This window comes from Eupeodes corollae, chromosome 2, assembly GCF_945859685.1.
Source record: "Eupeodes corollae chromosome 2, idEupCoro1.1, whole genome shotgun sequence".
NCBI lineage: Eukaryota > Metazoa > Arthropoda > Insecta > Diptera > Syrphidae > Eupeodes > Eupeodes corollae.
Window position 1 is genome coordinate 90,733,092 of NC_079148.1, and position 25,449 is coordinate 90,758,540.

General features: G+C 32.6%; 1 protein-coding gene across 2 annotated transcripts in view; it reads left to right on the forward strand.

Annotated features, from left to right (window-relative positions):
- LOC129946026 (uncharacterized) overlaps nt 1-25,449 on the forward strand; it is a 109,265-nt gene that overhangs the window by 60,083 nt on the left and 23,733 nt on the right. For both annotated transcript variants that reach the window (XM_056056038.1, XM_056056037.1), the window contains exon 2: nt 12,504-12,894. In XM_056056038.1, the coding sequence (XP_055912013.1) occupies nt 12,720-12,894 (175 nt within the window). In that variant the 5' untranslated portion in view covers nt 12,504-12,719. The remainder of the gene's footprint in view (nt 1-12,503; nt 12,895-25,449) is intronic.

Genomic DNA, 25,449 nt, shown 5'->3' on the forward strand with positions numbered 1-25,449 from the left:
CTTCAACCAAGTCGCCAAACGTTTTGGGCTTATCTGCGTAGGCAACCGACTTTACATAACTATAAAAAAATAGTCTAGTAAAGTTTTAAATCACACGATCACGCTACAGTCCCATGACGCGAGATAATGCGCTCATCAAAAGATACCTTCAATAAATTGATTGTTTTGTTACAGAATAAAACAGAATAATTATGCTGGTAATGAGTTTGCAAACGTTGTTCAGGAGTGCATCAAGTTGACAGCTGTCACTTGAAAGGCAGTTTCTTTCCTATGAAAAAATATCAACCTAGAACAGAAATCATCATTGAAAAAAGTTAATACTGTAGAGCATATGATAAATGCGCAATTTATTTTCATTTAACAAAGTTTAATGTATTAATTCAGATGGTTAAACAAAACTGCAAAAGATAATTAACTGAAATAAATAAAAAAGATTAAACATACTCAAAAAAAAAATAGTTTGTTTTTTGGTCTATTCAGTTCCACTTTAAACAATTTAGTAAAATATAAATACAATGTAAATGCAAATTACTTAGCTTAAAAGATGGTTTAACTAATTTTAATTTTAAAGTCAAGGAATGGCTACTTTAACTTTTAGCACTTTGATAAATCTGTATGACATCTGAGAGCAGTGGATGGAATAGTCCAGTCAATAGTTAGGAATATAAATTAATAGGTCCGTTTAAGTGTAGTTAATAAATAAAAATGTTGCCAGGGATGAAAGGGACCTACAGTTTATATGCCGAATCCAAACGGCTAATTTTGAGAAAGCACTTTTCATAACAATAATTACTCTTGGAACGCAACAACGCACTAACCATCACCTTGCTTAAGTCCAAAAAACCTCTAACCAGGCTTTTTTTCGTTTAGTAAATCACGAAGAGTAGTTTTTATTTCCAAATAAAATTCGTGATAATTTTCCAAATCAACAATCTCTTACTCTAATATTCGGTTTAAAAATGTTCAGCTCATCTTAACTTATTTTTCAAAAAACTTCATTAGTTTGAGTCTTCATCTGTCAAACATGAACCTTAAAACACTGCCTAAGCATTTACGCTAAAACAGTTCTTTACAGAAAAACATAAAACAGTATAAAAGTAGTTGTTGATCTTACAGTCAATTTGGTAGTCTTAAATTTAATTTCTTGACAAAGTTCTAGTCTCTATAACTCGATTTATTGATAAATTAGAACTTGGTTGAGTTCTTACAAATTTCTTTAACAAGTTCCAAAGCTCAAGAACTATGATTTAGATTAACGTTTGAGAATAACTTGGATTGATTAGATCCTCAAATTTGTAGGTCTAGGATGCACGAACTCGGTTTAGCAATGTGTTTACTTTTTCGATAGGCTTAATATATAGATTCATTCCAGTTTTGGTTTATTTAATTTAAGATCACAAGGATTTTTATGTGCGAAATGAAATAAATTTAGAAACAACATAAACATTAACGCTTTGCTAAAAAGTTATAATGAGAAAGTTGACAGTATTTTAAAGTATAAAATATAAATACATAAGCATTTAAACAAATTAAGCCTTTTACTTTTCGTGCCCTTAATTTTGGTTTTACATATTTTTTAAATCAAACGGTGGGAGGACATTATACATATGTATATAAGCATTTATAATGACCATGACTATTAAGACAGCTCAAATAGACTTAAAAGCTATATAAATATTTATGTCGAGAAATAACAACCAATCTAAAATAATCAGCTGGGCAACATAACCAGCTGGAAGTGTAGGTAAATCTGTTTATAAATTAAGACAAGACGCTAGTTTTGATATCTAAAGAAATACTCAAAAATACTAAACTTTTATCAATATTGTTGCATTTTTCATCTTGACATTAATCTTTTGACTGAATTTTCTAAAAACACGTTTTCACGAAATCCAAGAAGACTTGAAAACACAATTTTTATTTCGAATAAAAATGAGATTGTAAAACCCAAATCCTTAAATAAGCGACCGCTCCAACGAAAACTGACAGATTTTGTTTGATTTTATTTGTAAAATGTCAGATTTTAAATCAGAACTATCAGAAAAAATAGCAAACAACACGTTAGAACTCTATTTAACCTAGATCTTATATCATCCCACACCTATGTAGCTAGCATTTTCAAATAATAGCCTTAAATGGGGGTATGTTTCCTTATGGTGGCGTGTGGTAAAGGTAGTTTTCTTCCCGAAAGGATGGTAAACCTGGCCATACGGAGGCAGACTATAGACCCATTAGTCTAACATCGTTTATTTTGAAAACTTTTAAAAGGCTAGTTGATATACACATCCGAAGCACCCTGAAACCGGACTGTATATCGGAATTTCAACATGCTTAAAGGAAAAAGCGTTGAAACAGCATTGCACAGTGTTGTCAGCATCATAGAAAAATCACTGAATGACAAGGAATACACCCTTGCAACGTTCTTAGATATTGAGGGAGCCTTCAATAACGTGAAGAAGGAAACACTGAAGCAAGCCTTGGACGACCACAAAGTCGAAAAGGCAATTACGCAGTGGATAATGTGTATGCTCAGAAAGAGACAAATTAACTCTGAGCTAGCGGAAGAAAGGGTGAGAGTAACCACATCCAGAGGTGGAATTCTTTCACCGCTACTTTGAGTTCTTTTCATGAACGGCATACTCTCTAAATTGAAATCAAGTGGAGTTAGGATAATAGCTGATGATCTTGCATTACTAGTGACTGGCAACTGATAGACTCAAAGAGGCATTAATTGCCTTTTACTCCCGCAATAGAATTTTCGGGAAAACCTGGGGACGAAAACCTAAAATTATCAGATGGATGTGTGAACCTGAAAACTTTGACAAAAGTTCAAAGACTTGCGTGCATTGGCATTACGGGAGCAATGAAATCCACTCCAACTACGGGACTGGAAGTTATACTCAATCTAATTCCCCTAGACCTCCATGTTCAAGAATCTGCTGCGAAAAGTGCCCTGAGACTTAGTCAAACTAAAGTCTAGATAAACAGTTCCATATTATATGATCCTTCATAAAGTTATGGGTCATAGTACTACAACAGACTATAACATACCCGTACTTGATTTTCATAAACCATTCCAGGCTGCCATCCCAAGCAGAGAGGAATGGATAGATAATAAGCCATACTCCAGTGAGTCTATAATAGCTATCTATACTGATGGCTCTTAAATTGACACTGGTGTAGGGGCAGGCTTCTATTCTGAATCTCTCAAGTTAACCGCCTCGCTTAGGCTTCCAAACTACAGTAGTGTCTTCCAAGCGGAGGTCCTGGCAGTGACAACAGCTGCTAAAAAGGTATCAATTATGGCAATACCATGAGCTGATATCTTTTTTTACATTGATAGCCAAGCGGCAATAAAAGCGGTTACTGCAACTGAGGTAAAATCAAACTTGTTTCATGCTGCCGCGAAGAGCGGAAGGTTCTTGGCGCACAGCACAATATTAGACTCTGCTGATTCCCAGGCCACAGCGATAAACTAGGCAACGAGAAAGCCGATGATTTACCAAGATTAGGGTTAATGCTCGACGTAAGCCAAGCTCAGCTAGCTAGCACCTCTACCTGTTATTTAAAACAGGAAATCTCAAAAAGAATAACTATCAAGGCCGATGAAAGGTGGAACCTTCTTGACACCTGCGGCACTACAAGAAAGATCTGGTCCTGTTTTAATAAACAAATAACGGAAAGAACGGGTTTTTTGTCGTCTTTAGCATTTTTAAAGGGCTTTATTTTAAAAACCCCATTGTAATAGAAACATTTTAAAGTGCGATTCCGAACATCTTCCTCTTATGTTTGTGCAACAGAAAAAAACTTCAAGAACTTGTCGACCAGTCATATTTTTTTAATTTGCATCCTATTGACTATTGACTATTTAATATATTTTATAGTGCACAGAAATAAGAAACGAAAATACGCCTTTTTTAAAATTTCTTAAAAACTACGCTCATTATTATTATAACCTCACGGAATCTTTCACATTTAAGTAGTTTAAAGAACGCAGGGCCAAATTAATCAATTGTTTTACTCCAATAACAATAATCAAAAACAAAACTCCAGCACAATAAAAGGATGTGGAGTGTAGGTTATGCAGAAAAGCATACACGACTATAAAATGTTGATTGCATTAAGTTCTTTTAAAGCAAACTTATGTACTTAACAACATTCTCATGAATGTATGAATTAAACAAGTAATTTCCCATAACTTACCATTAAACTGAGGTCAGCAGCTATTTTCTTGAATCGACAACCAAGCCAAGAAGACCAAATAACCAACAACTTTGAGCTTATGTGATTTTTCCTGCAACAGTTGTTGTTTATAAAAGTAAAGAAAAACAGGTCTGATTGTTTTTTATATGTTAAAGAAAAATCAACTAAAGTAAAGAGTAAGTATGACTGATTACGAGTTCCACTTGTTTTTAGTCTTGTTGAAAGTTTAACCAATTCTAGCCAACTGCCCCATAACAAGCTCGAAATGTAACTCTGATATTTTATATATTTTTTACTAAAAACTATGACATAATTATATGAACTGGATACATTTTTTGAATGAAAGTATTTTATGTGATAAAATATTATAATTGCAATTTATTATCCCGGTATCTAGTTTTTAGAAGCCTAATTTCAAGTATTCTTTTATAACCCCGATATGTCTGTAAATTTATAGAGTAAATTATAAAAAAAATATATATCAATGATATTCACTCAATGTCTTAAACAAATGTGAAGTTTTTTTCATGCAAATTTATATACCAAGGGGTCTTAGGGGAGAACAATTGATTAAAGGACGAGCTTTTGGACACCGTTGAAAATGTTCTTGAAAATTCTCTAATGGAGGCTGACAAAATTTAAATAATATAATGTGTACCTTAACCTTATATTTACATATTTTAGGTGACAACTAAAGTTAATAGGTTATTTTAGAACACTATCGTCCAGCAAGATACCTATTGTTTAACTATTTAATTTGGACGGCTTGGAAGCAAGATTCCAAGGGCGGATTCAGACTTTTAATGAGGGGGGGGGGGGGTCACGCTCTTAGCGTAAACATTTCAAGGGCTTAAGTGACAAATTTTGTTTTTATATTATTATTTTAGAACGCTATTGTCCAGGAAGGTATAGTCTATTTTTTAATTTAGTTGACGTTCTTTATGATGAAAGCAATCCAAGATTCTAACCGTTTTTTAAATATGCCATACTTACGAGCAAAACACAATATTTTAGATGGTTTTTATTGCTTTAATGGAGAAAAGTACGAAATTGTTTTGAATGTTACCTTTTTTCCTATCCTTTTTTGTTGCCATTTATGTTAATGCAAAAAACGCTACAAAAATTTAAAAACCCAGAAAATGAGAAAGAATCTGATATCAAAAATTATCTGTTTTTTTTTGACGTAGTTTTTTCGGAATCAATTTTCGGGAATATATTATTACTATCTCTATCAGTCTGCTTACTCGTAGATTGTAGGTGATGTTTAAAAAAAATTGATCTTAAAGGAGTCAACAAAACTTTAAAATTGTAGAGAGAAATAAGCCGGGAAGAAACTTTTGTGTGGCAGTCACAAATTACACGTTTCAGAATCTCTTTTCACTTCAGTTCTCAAGAGATCCAAAGCTTTTATAATAAATAAATATGAAACGTGCATTGTTTTTTTCAATTAGCCATTAGTTTAACAAAAGTGTTATCTTGCCCGACTGCAATACCTCAAAAAAAATGTTCTCAAAAATTTAAATGCCATACGAAAACAATTTACATTTTCGATCATCTATAATCCTCATTAATTTGAAAATTTGACAATCTACAAGAGCTTGCATTGAAAGACAAGGTTTATGAAATCTGTTGATTCAGTTCTTGAGAAAATTTTAAAACAAAATAACGGCTTTATGAGGGATATCCTATGCAGCAATATCAAAATAAGAAAAAAAATTAGAGAAAGTTCTAAAAAAATCTATCGGTTTACACCAACAATTTTTTATGCTGTTATTTTAAGTATCAAAAATTGACAAAAACGCCTTAAGTTAATCGGCTTAGTTTCAATCGGCACAGTGGCTTAGGCTTTAGGGGCCAGGACAGACAGACAGACGGATGGAATGGGGGGACCCACTTTTTTTTTTACTTTTCTGCCATTGTAATGTCATGTTTGATTCGAATTTTTTTACTAATGCAACATAGTTGCCATACATATACATAGTTCCTATGTTTTGGAAGTAAAAATCACTTCAATGTTCACTATTTATGTGCATAAAAAAAATTAGATGGAATTGAAGGCTAGTTCATGAATTTAATATATAATTGAAGATCTCTTATTCAAGGTTTCTTCTTAAAAACCTGAATAATTGCTCTTTTTCTTGGAAACAAATTTTATGAAAATAATTTAAAGCATTACTTAAGTTACAAAAATTTTAAATGTTTTTGACAGAAAAACACTTTTTGGTGAATGTCGTTAAATTACTAACACATCTTTACTTATACAACTTAACTGTATAAGCTTTATGGCCTAAGACCCCTCCCCCTCTGGATCTAGTCAAAATTTGATGAATTTGTGTTTTTGAAATAGGGCTGAATGTTAGATTCAAATGTTCTTGGTGTAGTCCTCAGTTAAAAGTGCTACTTTTTGCAACAAAGTTTAGAAAGTAAAATACAAATTTTGTTTTCAGGTACAAAAAATAATTAATTAAAAATACAATAAGGGTCATATTCACTAACTCAATACGATTAGTTTTGAATTGAAGGAAATTCCTACAAAAATACAAACAAATTATCTCCCAGGGGGGGTCATGACCCCTACGACCCCCCCTCTGGAACCGCCATTGCAAGATTCCAACAGTTTTCTAAATATCTCATGTTTAAGAGCTACGATACAATGTTTTAAATTGTTGTTGGTGCATTTAACGCAGAAATTACAGTTTTAACGGAAGATATTTTTGCCTTGGAAAATAAAATAGAATTTTCTAGCCTTTTTGGAGTGTATTTTCTTCTAATGCAATTACCGGGAGTCTAGATTATTGTTACCTTACTTGATCGGAGCTGATGCAAGAAGACAAATTTTTAAATATTACTGTTTTGCGTAAACCTTTTGAAAATATTTTGATCTTAATTCTCAGTTCTAAAGCATCCAAATCTAATTCACTTGAAAAAGTAGATTTTTATAATTCTGTAAGAACTTAAATGTGTTTGTATTTAATAGGAAATCAATTTTAAAAGAAATAAATACTTTAGAAAGCCTTGCATTATGGTTGTGCGTAAACAAATAATAAGGAATTGAAGACGAGTTCCAGGAATTCAAAGCAACTTAATATCAAATTTGTGAACTTTTATTCAAGGTTTCTTCTTAAGAAATTAAATATTTGCTCTTTTTCTCAGAAGAGATCCTATGAAAATTACTTTGAGCATTAGGTACCTACTTAAGTTTTTCTAAATTCTAAAGTGGGTGAAAACAAATTTCGTAGTTGTTTTTGCCAGAAAACCGCTGTTTAGTCAATTACTAACATAGCTTTAGATGAACTTTTTACTTGTACCTACAACTTAACTTTATAAGTTTTGTAGCTCAAATACATTACAATTGGTCTAAACTGTTTATTTATTTATTTATTCATCAATATGAGATTTACAAATCTACAATAAGACTACTTGATAAATATTTACAATGTGTACGATTTATTAAATAAACGTAAATTAGATGTAAATACTCAAAACATGAAAAATATATCAAATAATATATGAATACAAATATATAATAAATTTGTACATACATAATTAAAATATAAAATCAATTGAAATGAAAATACAGTAATTTTTTATTTTTCAAAGAAGATCTACTTAATTGAAAATCAAAATCAATGCAATTTAAAATTAAGTTTGTTTCTTTGACACATCGGGTTATTGGTTAATTTTTCCCGTAATTAGCCTTGTGTTAGGTTAGGTAAGGTTAAAGTGGCTGCGAATTCATAATCCACACACTTAGGCCCAAATAAAAGGGCCCATTATGATACCACATGAATCTAGAGAGTTATTTCCCACTATTCGAACCATTTTAAGCTTTTTATAAAGCGCAGCAGATATTTGATTTTTAGCTAGTTCACTGGGATTATCAAAAGAGTAGTCTCCCAGATTAAGTTTGCAACTTAGTGAAAGAGCATGTCAAGTGCAGAGAAGGTGATAGATTGTTTCCTCTTCTTACTCGTCTATACAACTCCTGCAGAAGTCATTTGAGGCTTCGCCAAGTCGTATTGCGCGTCTATATATAAGACAGTGTCCTGTAAGTATACCTATTAGGTACCTTATATGAAGTCTGCTTTGAGATAACAAGTCTTTAGAGCCCTTTAGGTCCAATGAAGGCCATATGAGTTTTGTGGCAGCGCATGTTGGTAAATTGTGCCACCTAGAGTTTGCTATCGCTAAAGCTGTTTCTTTTAGCAGAAGTTTACAAGTAGCTATCGGTATACCTGTCTTCTCCCTTTCCGAGCGAGTTCATCGGCCCTACAATTTCCTGTAATGTCTATGTGTTCCGGCACCCAACAGAGGTGAATGTTAAATTGTTGCGCCATCTCCATAAGAGATGATCGACAATCGAGGGCCGTTTGAGTGCACACAACTACCAACTCCCTCATTTGTCTTGGATCCATCTGTATAAAAATGAATGCTTTTGTAATCCAGGAGTTTTTTGTCTTCCCATTCATATCTGGATTGATTGGATACCTTGAAGTTTTTTCCAAATCGGGGTTTTAAAATAGTGTAGTCTAAGTACTTTAGAATAGTCCCAAGGAGGTTAAAAATGATGGACTGGCCCCCATTGTTGTTGGTCCATTGAGATGAGGCGTTGAATCTTATAGCTGTACTCGCTGCCACTTGTTTACTGAAGATGTCGAGGGTTGTCAGATGGAAGAGGGTGTCTAACGCTGCTGAGGGTGTGGTTCTCAATACCCCGCTTATGCATAGGCATGCAGTGTGTTGGACTCTGCTGAGTTTGTCGTAGTATGTGACATTCTCCAGTGCAGTCCACCATACTGCAACCCCGTATATAAGTATTGGTCGGATGACCCTATTGCTTTCTTGCAAAGGAAAAGAGCTACTGTAGCTTTTTTAACTCTTTCTTGAATATTAAGTTTTCAACTTTATTTATTGTCCAATATCAGACCAAGATATTTGGCTTCATTGGTAAAAATTAGTGGTACGCCTTTTATTGAAGGAGGTACAATTACTGGGATCTTGTATTTCCGTGTGAAAAGGACGAAGTCTGTTTTTTGAGGATTAATACTAAGTCCACAGTGATCAGAACATCTAGTGAGCATATTAAGTGCGTTTTGGAGGAGGTCTCTCAGTGTATTAGGATGTTCTCCTGTGACGGCGATATCAACATCATCGGCATACGCAATCACTCTGTAGCCTTCCCTCTCAAGGGATATTAGCAGTTCGTCAACCACTATGTTCAACAGGAGAGGGGACACAACACCACCTTGAGGAGTGCCTCTACCGATGGACCTTTTCGTACAAAGATCCTCCATCTTAGAGTTGATGATTCTGCTTTTAAGCTAATCTAATGCTTAAAAGTATCACAACTTACAAAGTGAGTATTCTAAGTTTAGGGTCGTCATAGCAGAAGTGATAGCGGATGTGTAAACGTTGTTGAAAGTGCCTTCAATATCCAAGAAGGCCACCATTGTATATTCCTTTTGCTCTAGGGAGTATTCGATAGTTCTTACCAGAGTGTGCAAGGCTGTTTCTACCGATTTCCCTTTTGCAGTAAGCATGCTGAGACATCGATGGTCTCTTATCAATGCTTAGGGAATGAAAACCACCTGTACTTCTCTCCATCGCTGAGGTATATAGACCAGATCTAAACAACTTTTAAAGACCATCTCAAAGATGGGCAGAGTTATGTCTATTGTAAGTTGTAGCACAGCTGGTATGATTTGATCTGGACCTGGAGATTTATACGGTTCGAAGCTATTCAGAGCCCATTTCAATTTTTGTTTTGTAACAAGACTTTCAGGAAAAGTTAAGTTTATACCCGGCCCAGGATGGTTTGTTGTATTAACGGATTTGGAGCTATCTGGGAAGTGGGTGTCTAGTAGCAGGTTTAGCGTTTAGCGTTTCTTCGCAAGAGTTAGTCCATGTACCATCCGAGTTTTTAAGACAACTAGGCATGGTTGAATTTTTCGAGAGAATCTTCCTTATCCTTGATGCTTCCGATAATTCTTCTATTGAGCTACAATATTATCTCCATGAGGGCCTTTTGACTATTCTCAGTTCTTGTTTATACTTTTTGAGAGGTTCCTAATAGGAGTCCCAGTCTTGGGAATATCTAGTCTTTTTTGCACGATTAAAAAGCCTTCTACAATCTTTCCTGATTTTTTCTAGTTCAGCAGCTCACCAATATGGTTTCTTCTTTCAGGCAGTCTCCATGCATTGTGTACATCTTCTCGAAACAAACAACGTATTCGAAGTTGTCGCGATGGAGCATACAAATTTATTAAAGACAACAAAAAGAGCATTTGATATGATATGATAACAAATCACTTACAAACATCACAGAAAAAGTTGTACGTCTATTTTTAAGTGATTCAATAGCTAAAAGTTGTCATCTAGTTTTATATGATGGAGTTTCGATGTTCCACCCAAATTTTTGAATAGTAAATCTTGTACATATTTTTTGGACCATTTCAAGTCTTTTAGATTGAATGCTATAAAAAGGGGCTCCATATTACACAGCAGCATTCCAATATTAGTTTTACATATGAGTTTAAAGGAGATTTGAGACTTTAAGTCTATGCTATTATCCCTTAATCTTCCTAGAACTTGATTCTTAATTTTGTATTCAAAAATGATTTTAGAAAGAAAAAGAATTACATTTAGCGACATTTAAATATAATTGGTTTTTCGCGCACCATTGGGATAATTTCGAAATATCGTCTTGTAAGAGATGGCAGTCATTAATAGATTTTATGGAACGAAAAAACTTTAAGTCATCGGCAAAAAAAAGTTGACTAGAATTGAGGAAAATACTAGGAAGTCATTTATAAATATTAGAAAAAGAAGGGGTCCAAGATGGCTACCTTAGGGCATACCAGATGAAACCAAAATTGGTTTTGAGAGAACTTCGTCAATGCAAACAAATTGAACTTGACCCTTAAGATAAAATCCCAACCATTTCAAAAACTTAGAATGAAATCCAAAGTGTTTTAATTCTTAATTAAAATAGAGTGACTTAATCTATCTATCTATAAAATAGAAAGATTAGTCGTTGTTGATCTTCCTGCAACGAAACTATGTTGTAGCGTTGACATGTGTTCCTTAAATAAAAAAATTAGTTTTTCATATATCAATTTCTCGAAAAGTTTTGTAACACACGACAATTTACAAATCGGACGGTAGTTGGATATTTAGACCCCGATTTGTGAATAGGGTTTAAGAACGATTCACCATTCTTTAATTAAAATTGAGAAGCAACACATTTTTTTAAGAACAATAGGTGGAATTTCGTCTGGATTTGGTTTATTGCGCATATGGATCGTTAATTGGTCAAAAATTGTTGAATTTGTGCTGTTCGATTGGAATAAGGCTGGATTTACGATTCATATAATGTTCTTGGTCAAGTCCTCAGTTGAAAGTGGTACTTTAAACAACAAAACTTAAAGCAGTAAAAAACAAATTTAAAAATAAGTAATAATAAGGGGTAATAATCGCTCAATACGATGTGGTTTGAGTTCACGGGAATTCCTACAAAAATTAGAAAAAAAAATCACCCAAGAGGGAATTCATGACTCCTCTGATAGGCCAGAGGATTTAAAACAACTGCGACGGTGTTTTATTGCATCGCAATTAGTTGGTGTTTAAGAAAGACGATAATGAAAATCTGTCACCCACATTACCTTTTTTTATAGTTTAAAGGCACTGAAGGGGTTTTTAATTAGCTTTATATGTTTATATTTCAACACAGTGCGAGCATTAGAAAAATAAGGAAAAATTTAAGAGGAGATATCGGTGCACATTGGTCTTAGAGTTCTGAACATCAACAACATTCTCGATGTGTGATTTAAGAAAAAATCTCTATACATAACTACGCCCGAAATTCAGCTTAAAGGTAAACTGATAGCAATTTCTGAAAGGTCGAGTATTACCTGTCAAAAAAAGTATTAAAGTAATAACGTTCAAAAGAATGATGAATTTGTCCAAATAAATAAAAAGTTCATGCATCGAACTTTTTTTTAAACTTATCATTTTAAACAAGCTTTCATGGTTGTATTTTCTTGGATTTCATTAATTATACTTGACATCTGACAATATTTTATATAAACTCATGCACTATTCATGAACTCATTAAACTATTCCCACACCAATGACAAATGTTCAATTTTGAAAATATTATGTTGTTTAAGTTTGAAGCACGAATGTAATCTTATGGGTATATTACAAATATTTATGTTTATTGTTTAAAAAGTTAAAATTTACAAATTCAAAATAGTTTCGTTAGTTGAGTTTTAAAATTGTTATTTATTCTCTCTTTTCAGATAATATGTTAACCTGTGTATTTGTTATGGATTAAAAATATAACATTTTAAACAAAAGTGCATTTCGGTTAAATAATTTTTAATATTCATAATGTAGTCGTTGACGGTTTTTCTTTCTTTTTGTTATCATAAAACCCCTCATCATCTTCTGGAGCTGAAAATAATTTATATAAATATAAAGAAAAACATATCATATGTGTTTCGACGAGCGATATAATGAAGAGTTATATCGTTTCATTTGTGGTGCTGTTATTAGTTATTAGCTATAATGTGATCTTAAGTAATAAAAATGATACTTTCCATTCCGTGGACAAGTTCATGAGTTATCGTGATAATGAAGAAAGCCTGGAGCAATCCGAGTTGAAGGCAGATGCTGCAACAAAAGTTGAAGGTAATTTTCATGTCTACATAATGGTTGAAATAATAATAATGATTGTAGTTTACATAAGAACACTCAAGATTATGGCGAGTAAATTATTCAAAGTGTTTACATAATGTCAATAATTATGGAGGTGTTTTCTTTAATGGCACTTTAAAAGTTTGAAAAAGAACAAATTTTGAAACTTGTCAGGAACAATTTAGTTAACAATTATCAACCACTAACGGAAAACATAACATACACAGATAAATGCTACCCATTCAGCTATTTAATAATGTTAAGTAAATCTTAAAACAATATTATTATAAAATTACTAGCTGCTTTACCCGAGAGGTATTCAACTATTTTATATATAAAAAATTAGGATTAAAAAATTACTATTTTCTTATATTATAACTTTTTTTTATTAATTTATATATTTCCTCTGTACATATTTCTTTTACGGTTATAATACTTCTTTGTAAACAATATTTTTTGTTTTTTGGTGAGGCGCATACACATATAGATTTGTTGCCTAGCTTTTTTGTCGATGGTTAAAACAGGGATTGTGATGTGTCTGTCCCTGTGCCGTATTGAAAAACATAGCAAAACAAAGATTTATAGGAACTTGTACTCGTTTAAATTCGAACGGGTAATTCGTTAGTAATCATCGGTATCCTGGGAATGAAAACGACTTGACCTTCGGCTGAGCCGGAAAGAATTTTATCTTTAATCACGTTCCTCTGCATAGTTACTATCCGTAATCTAGTACCATTACATAATTTCGATGCATTTAAATTCCTCATAAGTATTATTGGAGTCCTAATTTTCAAGTCCAGTTAATGCGGAGGAAGTCCTGATGTATTCAAAAATTTAATTGGAATATCAATAGCATTATCTTAATCAGTCAGATTAGCAATATAGAAACATAAGTTTGTTGATGGGCCTATTTATGCTTGTAACAGAATCGTTTTTAGGTGCTAAAATCACTCGTTCGTGTAACCAATCATCCGTTTTCTCTGAAATATGAACGACTTACGGGTAAACATAAGCTATCAATTCGTCTTGTCCAGTGACACTAGTTGCAAATGTTGGTTCTATTAGAACTTCACCATCATTATTTGAAATATTTATATTTCCTGTATCCAAAAGAGTTCTTGAAAATTGTGCTGCATTATTATCCCCACCCAAATATACGCGCATATTTGTAGTCAATCTTAAAAGTTTGACGGAAGCCCAGAGAAACAACGATTTTAGGCAAGCATTTATTTCATCACTTTTTGTACCTCTTGGCAATGTTTGTCGAAAATCACTAGCGAACAGTATCACAACACCTCCTATATGACGTTCATCAGCTCGTTTCTTTAAGCACTTTAGCTATTGAGTTTTCGAGATACTAAAAAATGGACGCTCTTGGCTTTGCAAGTTTAAAGGCAATTTGAAAGCTGCGTGAGAGGTTTTTCCATTCTGTAGTAATGTTCCAGCAATCTTAGATGATGCTAATGCTAATGCAGTTTTTCCATGCATTCTAAATATAGCAAGCAAAAGATTGATCAAGAACGTTTTTCCAGTCCCACTAGGTGCATCACGAAAAAACATTTTACCACTGTCTTTCACGTTGTCGATTATAGAGTTATAAACAAGTCGCTGGTCGTCGGTTAATTTTCTTGAACGAAAATTGAAAGTTGGTTGGCATTATACGTTGTTTCTGAATGATAACCCGTTTCCTGAAGAAATTGTCTGTCACGTTGTTGTTCAACTATTAATACGGCTACATCATCAACTTGAGGTGCATTAAAATGACCTCTGTGTTTTGTCTGTGGAGCACGGTCAGCTCTGACAATGGCTTGAACATTTTCTATATTTTATGACATTGCTTCAAAAGCACTCTTAAAGCTGCGCGTAAGGATTGTGACAATGCAATGTAACAAATATTGCAAGTCGTATAATAATTCTCTGTAAGTATTTGGGGCTATCGACATTCGCCGTTGTACTTCGCTCACCGAATCACCCATGGAATATATTTGCAAAAATTTCGGTTCGTCAGGGATGTTTGGTAAAAGAGATCCATCTAAATGATAGACTCCTGAACTTTAAATGTAGGCATAAAATCTCCATGTCTGATTTCATTGGCACCGAATATTGTCATTTGGAAAGCAAAATTGTGAACACGAATCATAACAAGAAAATGTTTAGAATCTCGATGAGAATGATCCAAAAGACTTTTTAATTAATGGTTCCGGTGGATTTCTGCTAATAAAACTCTTTCTCCTGGTGGTTTTTTGGGCTATTTTAATGCATTTAATATTTCCTCTTTTGCTTGATTTCAGTTTTATATTGATAGATTGACCTTAAAAGATTTTGTTTAACACCCCCAAGCACATAAAATTGGATTTATACATTATTGTCTGCATATAACAGTTTTGAAATGTACCTGGAATGTATTACTTTACACATATATATAGTGTAATGAAGATAACGTCGGTGTTTCAAACATTTAATTCGTAAAAGTGTCTTATTTGGTGCTCGCAGACTAATTTTTTGGGTTTGAAATCAAATCCTAGTTATTTTTGTATTTAATAATAAAAACGGTTTAGATTGAATAATTAGTTAAAAAATCATGTAAGTGTCTTACTTAGGTTAGGTTGTTATGAGGTGATGCATTTGTAAAGTTCATAAAAACGCCTCACTTGGATCTCTTAGAATCAATTGTGCTCCCTAAGAAAGAGAAATGATTGGGAAGGGTTTTGGAAGGTTGATGAGGATTTAAGAACTCTTTTGAACTCTTGAATTAAATACTTCGATTTTAACTATCATGCCTCAAATGTTTTGAAACACTATATTAATATTCTTGCAATATATTTCAAAAGCTTGATATTATAGAAATGTTTAGAAGACGGATTCTCAACAAGAACAATAATTACTTTCAAACCGTTTTGTCTTTTTAGATAAAGAAGAAGATTAGAACTAGAATTATAGAATAAGAAAACAACCACTCAGTTACTTATAAATTGGACATAAACTGTGGAGTAATCTCCGTAACGTTGGTATTGATAAGGCAAGACATATGCTAATGATGTTTCTGTGAACTTACTAATCGGAAAAAAAATCGTTTATGGAAAATTTTGATTACGCTTGTTTCATTTCTCGTTCTGTGGATGCTGCTTTGAAGTCAATTGCAATATTAACCCTACATTTTTCAAAATGATTTTGCCAATTTTGCTGCCAAACATTACACATATAAATAATCCATTTTATACTATTTTGATTCCTGGAGTTTTTCCGGGCCTTTGGAAGACAGCCAAAAATCATAGCACTTTCTAAAAATGCTAAATAACTGAATATAGACCTATCTCAACTCTACCATATTTGTCTAAAGCCTTTGAGAGAATTTTGTAGATACAAATCAACGGTTATCTCACAGCAAACTCTTTGCTCACTACAATACAATCTGGCTTCCGGAAAAAGCACAGCTATGCAACAGCACTCCATGACTGAAGAAATAAGACAAGCGGTGGGTAAGGGCGATCTTACTTCCTTGGTTTTGCTTGATTTTTTTAAGGCTTTTGAAACTTTCAACCATGTCATTGTGTGTAAAAAAAACTTATGCAGAAGATTAATTTTTCTGCAAGTTCCGCTAAGCTTGTTTATTCTTATTTGACTAACAGAAAACAAGAATCCTCAAGGATTGATATTTTGTTTTCTACTATTCTGTAACTATGTCAATGAACTTCCAAGTTTGACCAAAAACTGTTTCTTTTATCTGTATGCCGACGATTTTCATCTTTATTGTCTTCTTGCACTCATATATCATATTATATACTTAATTGGTCTTTCCTTCAATCCATTAAAAATAAAAATGCGTAGTGATTCCTAAAAAGATTCTTGATCTCTTTTCCTTCAATTTTGTAAAGTTAACTTTAATCACTCTGTAACTTGGAACAACCAGATTAATGGAGTTATAGGTGTCCTACGTACTTTATGGTTAACCCGGAATTTTACAACAGTAAGGACACGTATGTTTCTTGACAAGACTTTGTTAATACCAATCTTAATACCTGGTTGTGGATTATCCTCTTAAGAAGCTACTGTCTACCTATAAGGCTCATAATAGTTAAAAATTAAGTATAACTCCAATTTCTAATAAAAAATCAAAATCTGTGGCACCTGCATATCAATTTTCTAATTGTTGAACAAAATAAGAAGTTTCCATTTTTTTGCACAAATTTAGCAGATTTTGCAACTAACCAAAATACTTCACCTATGAAGACTAAAATCATTTTGTAAATATTTTCAAATGTGTTCGTTTAAGTCATACCATAGAAAATATCATTCCATACAAGTTGCATTTATTAATAGTGATTCTATTATTTATCAAAGGTCATCAAAGCCGATCTTTAGTCTGTCCCAATAGCAGGTATGTACCTAGCTGCCTCTTAAGAAAAAAAGGTGAATTTGCAATGTTATAGCTGGCTCAAGCTTGCAATCCTAAACAAGTATGGTATAGGTATAGATTTTATCAATATACTTACTTGTAACAACGCCACGATGGTTTCTTATAAAAATAATTATTTCACTCATTAAATATTTGCAAAAACAAAGCGGAGCCTTGGCTTGTCGATGTGCCATTTGATGTGCATGCAATAAAAGAGTGACCTTCACCAAGATATATTAATATTTTCTGATCACCCACACATAATTTAGCAGAATTAAGAAATTCTGCAAAACTACTTTATATAGCTAAAATAACTTTCCTTATCCAGGAAAAGAAAGTTTTTGTCTTCTTCCAACTTTTCCATGTTCATGTTGTTAATACCTTTCAGGTAGGCAGGCAGGGAAGCAGGCTACACACGGTGCAACTTTCTCTTCTGCAGCAGTTACGCGCAAGTGGTTCGATTCGACTCAATTGCACTTTTCAGTCCTCTATCGTCGCCGTCTCGTTGCCATCATCGCTGCAGAACTATGTCTACGTATCTACGACTGTGACTATGACTGTGACCTGCAATTGCAATGGAAACATAGTTTGTTTTTAGATATATTTGCTCATTGAATTTGAGCTAAATTAATGCCAAAGTGCAAGCGGTGTTTGGTGCGGAAACGCGTTGAAAATATGCGATCGAATGGATTATTTGAATTGTTTGGAGTTAAAACGTTAATGTAAGCAGCTAGAATAGATTTGTGTGGAGACAATGATAGCATATATACTTCTTAGTATTGAGTAATATTGACATTATAACGAACAAAGCTTAAAGACTTGATTAAAAATTGTTCTAAAAAGCTTTATCCATTTACTGATCTTAAACGTGTATACATATTTAGATTCATTATGTAGGTTTTTATTGTTCGAATAGAATGCAACTTTTTATTATGCGATGAAAAAATATCGCATTCGCCCAAATCACACAAGAACGTTACTATATTGTTTAAGAGCTTGGGCTGAGTACGCCACCTTTCTTAAAATACACTCCGCTTCAACTGAATACGCACGAATATTTTCGGAAATGCTTTTGTGAGTTTGTGACATCTGTCGATGCTTACTTCTCCCTAAAGATTTTTCAAAAAAATATTTAAATAAAACTGCGAGTCTTATTTTCGCCCATTTAAAGTATTTTATATGTGAAGAAGATGTTTTCCTTTGAGTCAATGAAATAAAATAATTAGATACCAAGACCTTACCGGACGTGCGGCAGTTGATACGGTTAGCGGCTTTTATTTTTATTTAAAAAAAAACCTGCAAATGAAACATAAAGGGGGTTAAAAGAACTGGTAAGAGGGTGTGCATCTGATTCTTGTGAACCTTGGGCAAAAATAAAACGTAAAATTGGCGTAAACGCAAGTCTTTCAATAGTTATTAATATTCAAATCAAACGTTAGAAAAACCGCTACTTGATGAGCAACGGAAAGTAATGCTATTAGAGTCTTTCAAAACTGTTTAAAAATAATTGTATCACCTGGTTTTTTAGACAAAACAACTATTTAATTTCGATGGACCTGATAAGTCAACCTTTTATTTTAACAATTTTAGAAATATATAGCTGTCAGTTATTGTTGAACAGTTAAGGTTGAGATCGTTACATCAAAAAATACAGCAGTAGGAATCTTGGAAAGAAATATTCCTAAATAATCTAAACATTTTTGAATCATAAACTTGGACTACCAACATTCTTGTAGAAAGCTTTTCAAATGAACGAAAGAAAAACCACAGGTTAATTTTGGTTAATTCTTTTCAAATTCTTTTCTTAAAATCTTAAGGGAGTAATTAGTACCAACAGATGGCACAATACCAATCTACATTTTCGGTGACATAAAAATTTTCCGATGACTGAGGCTAATTAGAAGTTAGCACTTTGCGTGTCAAAATTTGTTTCAAAATACATCGACCCAAATAAACTTTTGAGTGGTTCCGTTTTATAGGATTCAAAATCTAGAAATTTGAATTTAGATACGTTTCCTTGGCAATTAGCTTTTACCATCAGATCTCCTATACAAATTCAATGTAAAGCAGAACTGTACAATCTTAAGAATTTCTAAAAATGCCTTGGATACTGTAACACTGATGAAGAAGCTAAGCTGTATTTGAATATAATTTGCTGACGAAACAGATACGAAAAGTTATTCCTATTTGCAGCTCAAAATGTACAATTTTTCAATTCAAGGTTTTCTTATTGTTACGTCTCTAAAACTTTATTAAGATATCTTGACTTCAAATCAATGAATTGATAAAAATCATAAGAATGATGCTGAAGAAAATAATATTAATAAATCAAGTTCAATTTACATTAAGCTTAAAAAAAAACATCTTGGCAGCAATATATAGAAAAAAAAAACAAATAAATGTCTTTTCTTTAGCAGCTAAATATTTAATAAATAACATTATATATGACTAGGATCTTGGAGATGCCAACATTTTAAAAGTAATTAGGTGGTGGTGGAAGAAGAGTTACTAAAATAATGATTTATTGAACAACGGTTTTTAAAAATCATTAACAACTTTTAATTTCCATGACGACAGTTATAATTAAGTTAATATACAATTTCTTCTTATATTACCAAACAAAATTAATAAAATTAAATAAATATGAGAAAAAGTTTGTTTTGAAAATTGTTAATTAAATTAAAAAATGTAACAAAACCAAAACGACTCAAAAAAAGAGTCTGGGATGCGACCCACACTGATAACTTCCCATCAAGTCTGTCGATTTGTCTTGCTTAAAAGTTTGTTGGTTTTCGTGTTGGGTTAAAGAAGTTGTCAGATAAATTATTTTTAAAAACTTTAAAATGACCAACAATATTTTTCATATAAAGAAATAGTTTAGTTTGAAAATCTAGTTTTATTAAATATTATTTAGATTCTTAGTCGAAATCAAATGTTTACCAATTTTAGTAGCATTTCTTAAATTCTCACAAGTTGGATAAATGAAATTAATTTAAGAGATATCAAAAAACGAACATCAAATTTTACCAAATTTGCGTAATAATTTTTGAAGATTTAATTTAAAAAAAAAAATGGACTTTTGGATTTTCATACAAAAAAAAATACTGAATATCGAAAACAATATTTTCTGTGAAATAAAAAAGTTTGAAGACAATATTTTTAATTTTTGAAAAGCTATTTGAGCCGAAAGTAAATTTTAACCAAGTTTTAGTATTGTTTTTTGTTTATGTTTTTTATTTATTAATTTTCTGTAAAAAAACTGTCAATTAAAGGCTGATCTTATCTCATACCCTTTTTCTCATTTTTATTAATGATATCCTGACTATTACTTTTAATACACCTATCTCTTTACTGCTTTTGCTGATGTGCATACATTTAGCTTTTCATATTTGGTTATAGATCCACGGCCCTGTTCTTCGGATGTAAACCGGCAATGTGAATTAAATTTTTAACTTAACAATTGGTATATTGGGAATACAAAATCGTCTAGAATTCAATGAGCCGAAAATCCAAAACAGCCTATTGCTCCTCCAGGAATACTAATCCATGTACCATGAAGTCCAATTTCGGTCTGTCCTTCAGGTCCAGATATTGTTTTTTTAGACGTACTACGCAATAAAGAATGCTTTACTGCACTCTGTATGTCAGGAATTAAAAACCAATGTGCACACTGCACAGATACTTGCTTCCAACCCTTCTATCATTTTCTTAATGTTCGAACTGTGTCTTTGTACCGAAACAAACTGGTTTTGGTTTATAACCCTGATCAATAATTTTTTCTTAAGCTAGTTACATATAACTCCCAAACTTTAAATATGCTCAAAAAATGGTTGTACCAGGACAAAATTTTGAAGGACTGTGAAAAAATAAAAAATTACATTAACAAAAACGATCAAATACAATTTGAGTTGCCAGGCCATTGGAAAAACACACTGGTAATTTAATTAGCAATCATTAGTTGAAATGAATTGGAAAGAAATTCTGTCTAAATATCAGAGTTCATCTTGAGTTTTAAAATGACGTCATATTGTTTTGTTAGTGGTGCACTACTCTTTAAACAAATAGAACATAATAATTCCTTTGATTCCTTATATAATTTTGATTTCAGAAGAGGTAATTTCCAGCAGTTGTCTGAAGATTAACCATTTCTGGAATTGCTGATACATAAGCATTTTCTAACATTGACGAAGCAGTTTCAACTTTTTATGCGATATTGCTTGGAAAAAAATGTACCCTTAAGGAAATCAAGAAATACAAACTTTAGCCATCCTTGGTACACGAAAGAATTTCGTTTACTGCGTAACAAAAGAAATAAGGCATGGAAAACTTATCTCAAAACTCTGTCTCCAATCAACTTCTCCTTTTAATGTTGAACTCTTAAACCAATTAAAGTCTCTTTCTAATTCTTTATATTCTATCTTTGTTACTGAAAGAGAATCCTAAAAAAATGTTGGGAGCTTGTAAAATTAAAGAAAAAATCAGATGGCTTTCCAGTTAACTTCACTTACAAGAACCTTCCATTAGATAAAACTGTTGATATCTGTAACGCTTTCACAACAGATTTCCGCGAGTCATTTGTAAATAGTCCTGAAGAAGTTGATGAAGTATATTTTTATAATCTTCACTCCTTTTCGCAAATTAGCTGTAGTCTCATCCCTGAGTACGGTCCTTGATCTTTTATCTGAGTTGAATGATGACTACTCAGCCTGTCCCGATGGTATTCCCCCGATAGTACTAAAAAAGTGTAGTAATGCTTTAGTTGAACCCCTTACGTTCTTATTCAAACTTTCTCTAAAAACAAGCAAATTTCACAGTATATAGAAGAAATAATTTCTAACGCCAAATTTTCAAGAAAGATAACAAGGCGGATATAAACAACTACAAGCCCATTGCTCTCTTTCATTCCTAAAGTGTTTGAACAAGTCGTTTGTGAAAGTGTAGCATTTTTTAGTAAGAATCTCATTTGCGAACAGCAATATGATTTTGTGAAAAAAAGGTCAACCGTTACAAATCTCCTCAAATTCTCAAACACATGTTCAAACGCTTTAGAACAAAGTTATGAAGTTGACTGTATATACACTGACTTTTCCAACTTAGCCAAGTAATTATTTGATTTAAACTTAAAGCCCTTGGTTTTCAAACATTTTTCAAAGCTTGTATTAAACCATACTTTGAAATCAGATCCTATGAGGTAAAATTTATAAATTGTCATTCATTCAGTGAAGTTCTCATTTTATGATGATTGTATTCTTTTACAAACCGACATTGATAGTTTCACATTTTGGTGTGGGAAGAATAGCCTTGTCCTCAACCCTTTTAAATGCCAGACGATAACTTTTACTAAAAAACGAATCGTTTGTGTTTTTAATTATTGTATATCACAGAAAAAACTCTGTCGCGTCTTCACATTTCAAGATTTATGTGTTCTTTTATGCTCAATTAATAAAAAACGTATTGAATCAATTCAACACAATTTCATTTGCTTTGTCCAAAAGGGTCTTCTTTGGGATGAACCTTATGATGTGCCTCCTAATGAATATCGTATTCTGCTTCTTTAAATGCAATCTCTCTATCAAGAATGGCGTGTAAATAATAACTTTAAAAAATTTTACCAAACAATGATCTGTCAAATTAGCCAGCTGCATTCCAACCTCAAGCGATTTACCCGTAATACTCACACTTCTAGGAATGTTCATCAGTTTACCCTTGAGCTCAATTTCAGGCGTACTCGTACTTTTAAGTATGGAGATTCTTTGGACTGCTTTTGCAAACTCTGTTGTTCTTCCCATTTTGATGTTTAAAACTGATCCGGTATTTCCTCTTAAATCCTTCCCTATTTTCTAAACGCTCGCACTGTGTTTAAATATACACATATAAAGGGTACTAATAACCTCTAGAGTTCCTGGAAATTATTTAAAAAAATTGATGAAAGCTGGATAACTACAAGACGTAGAACTTCCATTAGGTAATATTAAATTGCAATTTGTTTAAAGGTTTTTCCAAAGACAAAAAACTATTAATTGCTTTTACTAATGACTTTTAAACTTTTTACATATAAAATATGTTAATTTTCTTTCTTTGATTGAAACATTTTCCTCCATAAAACAAAACACAATCAGTAGGTAGGTTTATACTCTCACGTATAAAATGTTATATAGCCAAACCCAGTGATAACTTTCTTTTCCGTTCATTGCGCTAAAAACAAAAAAAAAATAATAATAATTTAATTAAATTGCGAAATAATTACTGGACAGAAATATTTTACATGTCCCCACTTTGGTTTAAATAAAAAAAAATAAATAAATGCATTCCCATCAACCCACTTTGCACACCTAACTATTTTATATGATTGTTTTTGGCCGGTAGCATGCTAAGCTCTAGCCACAATATAAGCTATCTTAAGTGGGCATACCAACTTTTACATGTTCCTAAATAATACAAGATACAACATTGCTTTTGCTTGCAGCATGTCAACTTTGTTCATAATATTCGTATGGCCTTACACCTTGCAGTTGTTGTGGCTCTGGCTGTGGCTATAATGTATAGGTACACTTTTTTAACTCTTTTTATTTATTTTTTTTAGCCAACTTCAAACATTAATTAATTCGTTATGAATCGTGGTTGGTGTACATAATATAGTGATGTAACCACAAAATACTTCCATTCTCAAACTTGTTTTAGATATGGACAGCAGCGGTGGCAGCGCGGCGCAGAGGTGCCGTGGTAAACAATTTTTGGCCAGTGCGGCACTGCCCAGCCGAAAGACAAATAACAATCCATTATTTCGTCTTAGAATAAGTGCTCAAACCTTTCGAGGAGTCGGGGTTCGGATTCGTATACAAGTTTTGTATTGTATCTTTGTAAAAAATGTTAACCTCCATACCCAACATATTTATTCTTCTGGAAGACGTCTAGTTCTTACGTTCTGACGTTACATTCTTCGAATGTAAAGCTAAATAGTGTCATTTAAATTGCCGGCTCGGCAAGATTGCCACCATTCGCTTCTTTTGGGGTATGTAGATAGATAGATAATTAATTTTTATTGATTTAAAGATTAATTTTACAATTATTACAAACATAAATATTTTATTACAAAAATTCATAATAACATGGCATTTGCCGTCTGCCAGATTGACAACTTTAAACAATAAAATAACTGTAATTAACAAAAAAAAAAAATTAGAAGAAAAAAAAGACCAATTCAAAAACGGAGAAAAAAAACAAATGGCTAGCAAATTTAAAGCGTCAGAAGTCCTCATTCATAACTGTGGATCTCTATCGTAACGCAACTTTGCAATAGTTATACAGCTTGGAGACATCCATCTCATTCAACAAACTAAGAACTTGTTTCTCCGATAAAAAGCCCCTTTCAAGAATATTTCTTCTGGTTTCCCTTAAAGTTGGACACGTTCCGACGAAATGTATGACGTTGCCTCTTTCTGCTAAATTGCAAATAGTATACTCTAGTGGTAATTCGGGTCTGTGCGGTATGAAGCTCAGATCGAGTAGTTCGCTTCTTAACTTGACCATTGTAGCAATGACGTTTAAATTATATGCATCATTTAAGTAGTTCTTTTCTGCGATATTATGGTTAAGCCTTCTGTAAGTTGTTCTGAACAAGGACCCAACTGCTTCAGCTGCATATTCTGTTTTACACTTCATATCTACCGCTGTTAAAACCTTGTACATAAGAGCTTTACTGTGCGTTAGATCTTCCGCATTTAAATTGAAACTTAAATTGCGTTCTTCTGCGAGACTCGACCACTCACTGTACCAGTATTTTTGGTCTTCTACAGATTTTACTACTAGTTTTCCAACAAGTTGGTATTCGTTTCGCATAATCGGTTTCCCGCATAATCACGTAATTTTTCGAATTTTTTGGCAGTCGAAATATTCTCTTCACATAATGTGTTAAGAGTTTCTCCAACGCGTGAAGCTTTTTGCTTACGAACCATACAAAAGGATACTTTCTGCAACTGCTTCAAATACCTTATATTTACTACTTTGACCTATGTTTTCGTTTATAAAGGACCTTTGCCATGAAATATTAATTGCAGTTTTTGCCTTTTGTAGTTTCTCGCTAAAATTTCGTCCACAACACTTCTTAAAAATCATCACCTTAGAATTTTGAGTAGATTTAGATTAGATTGTTT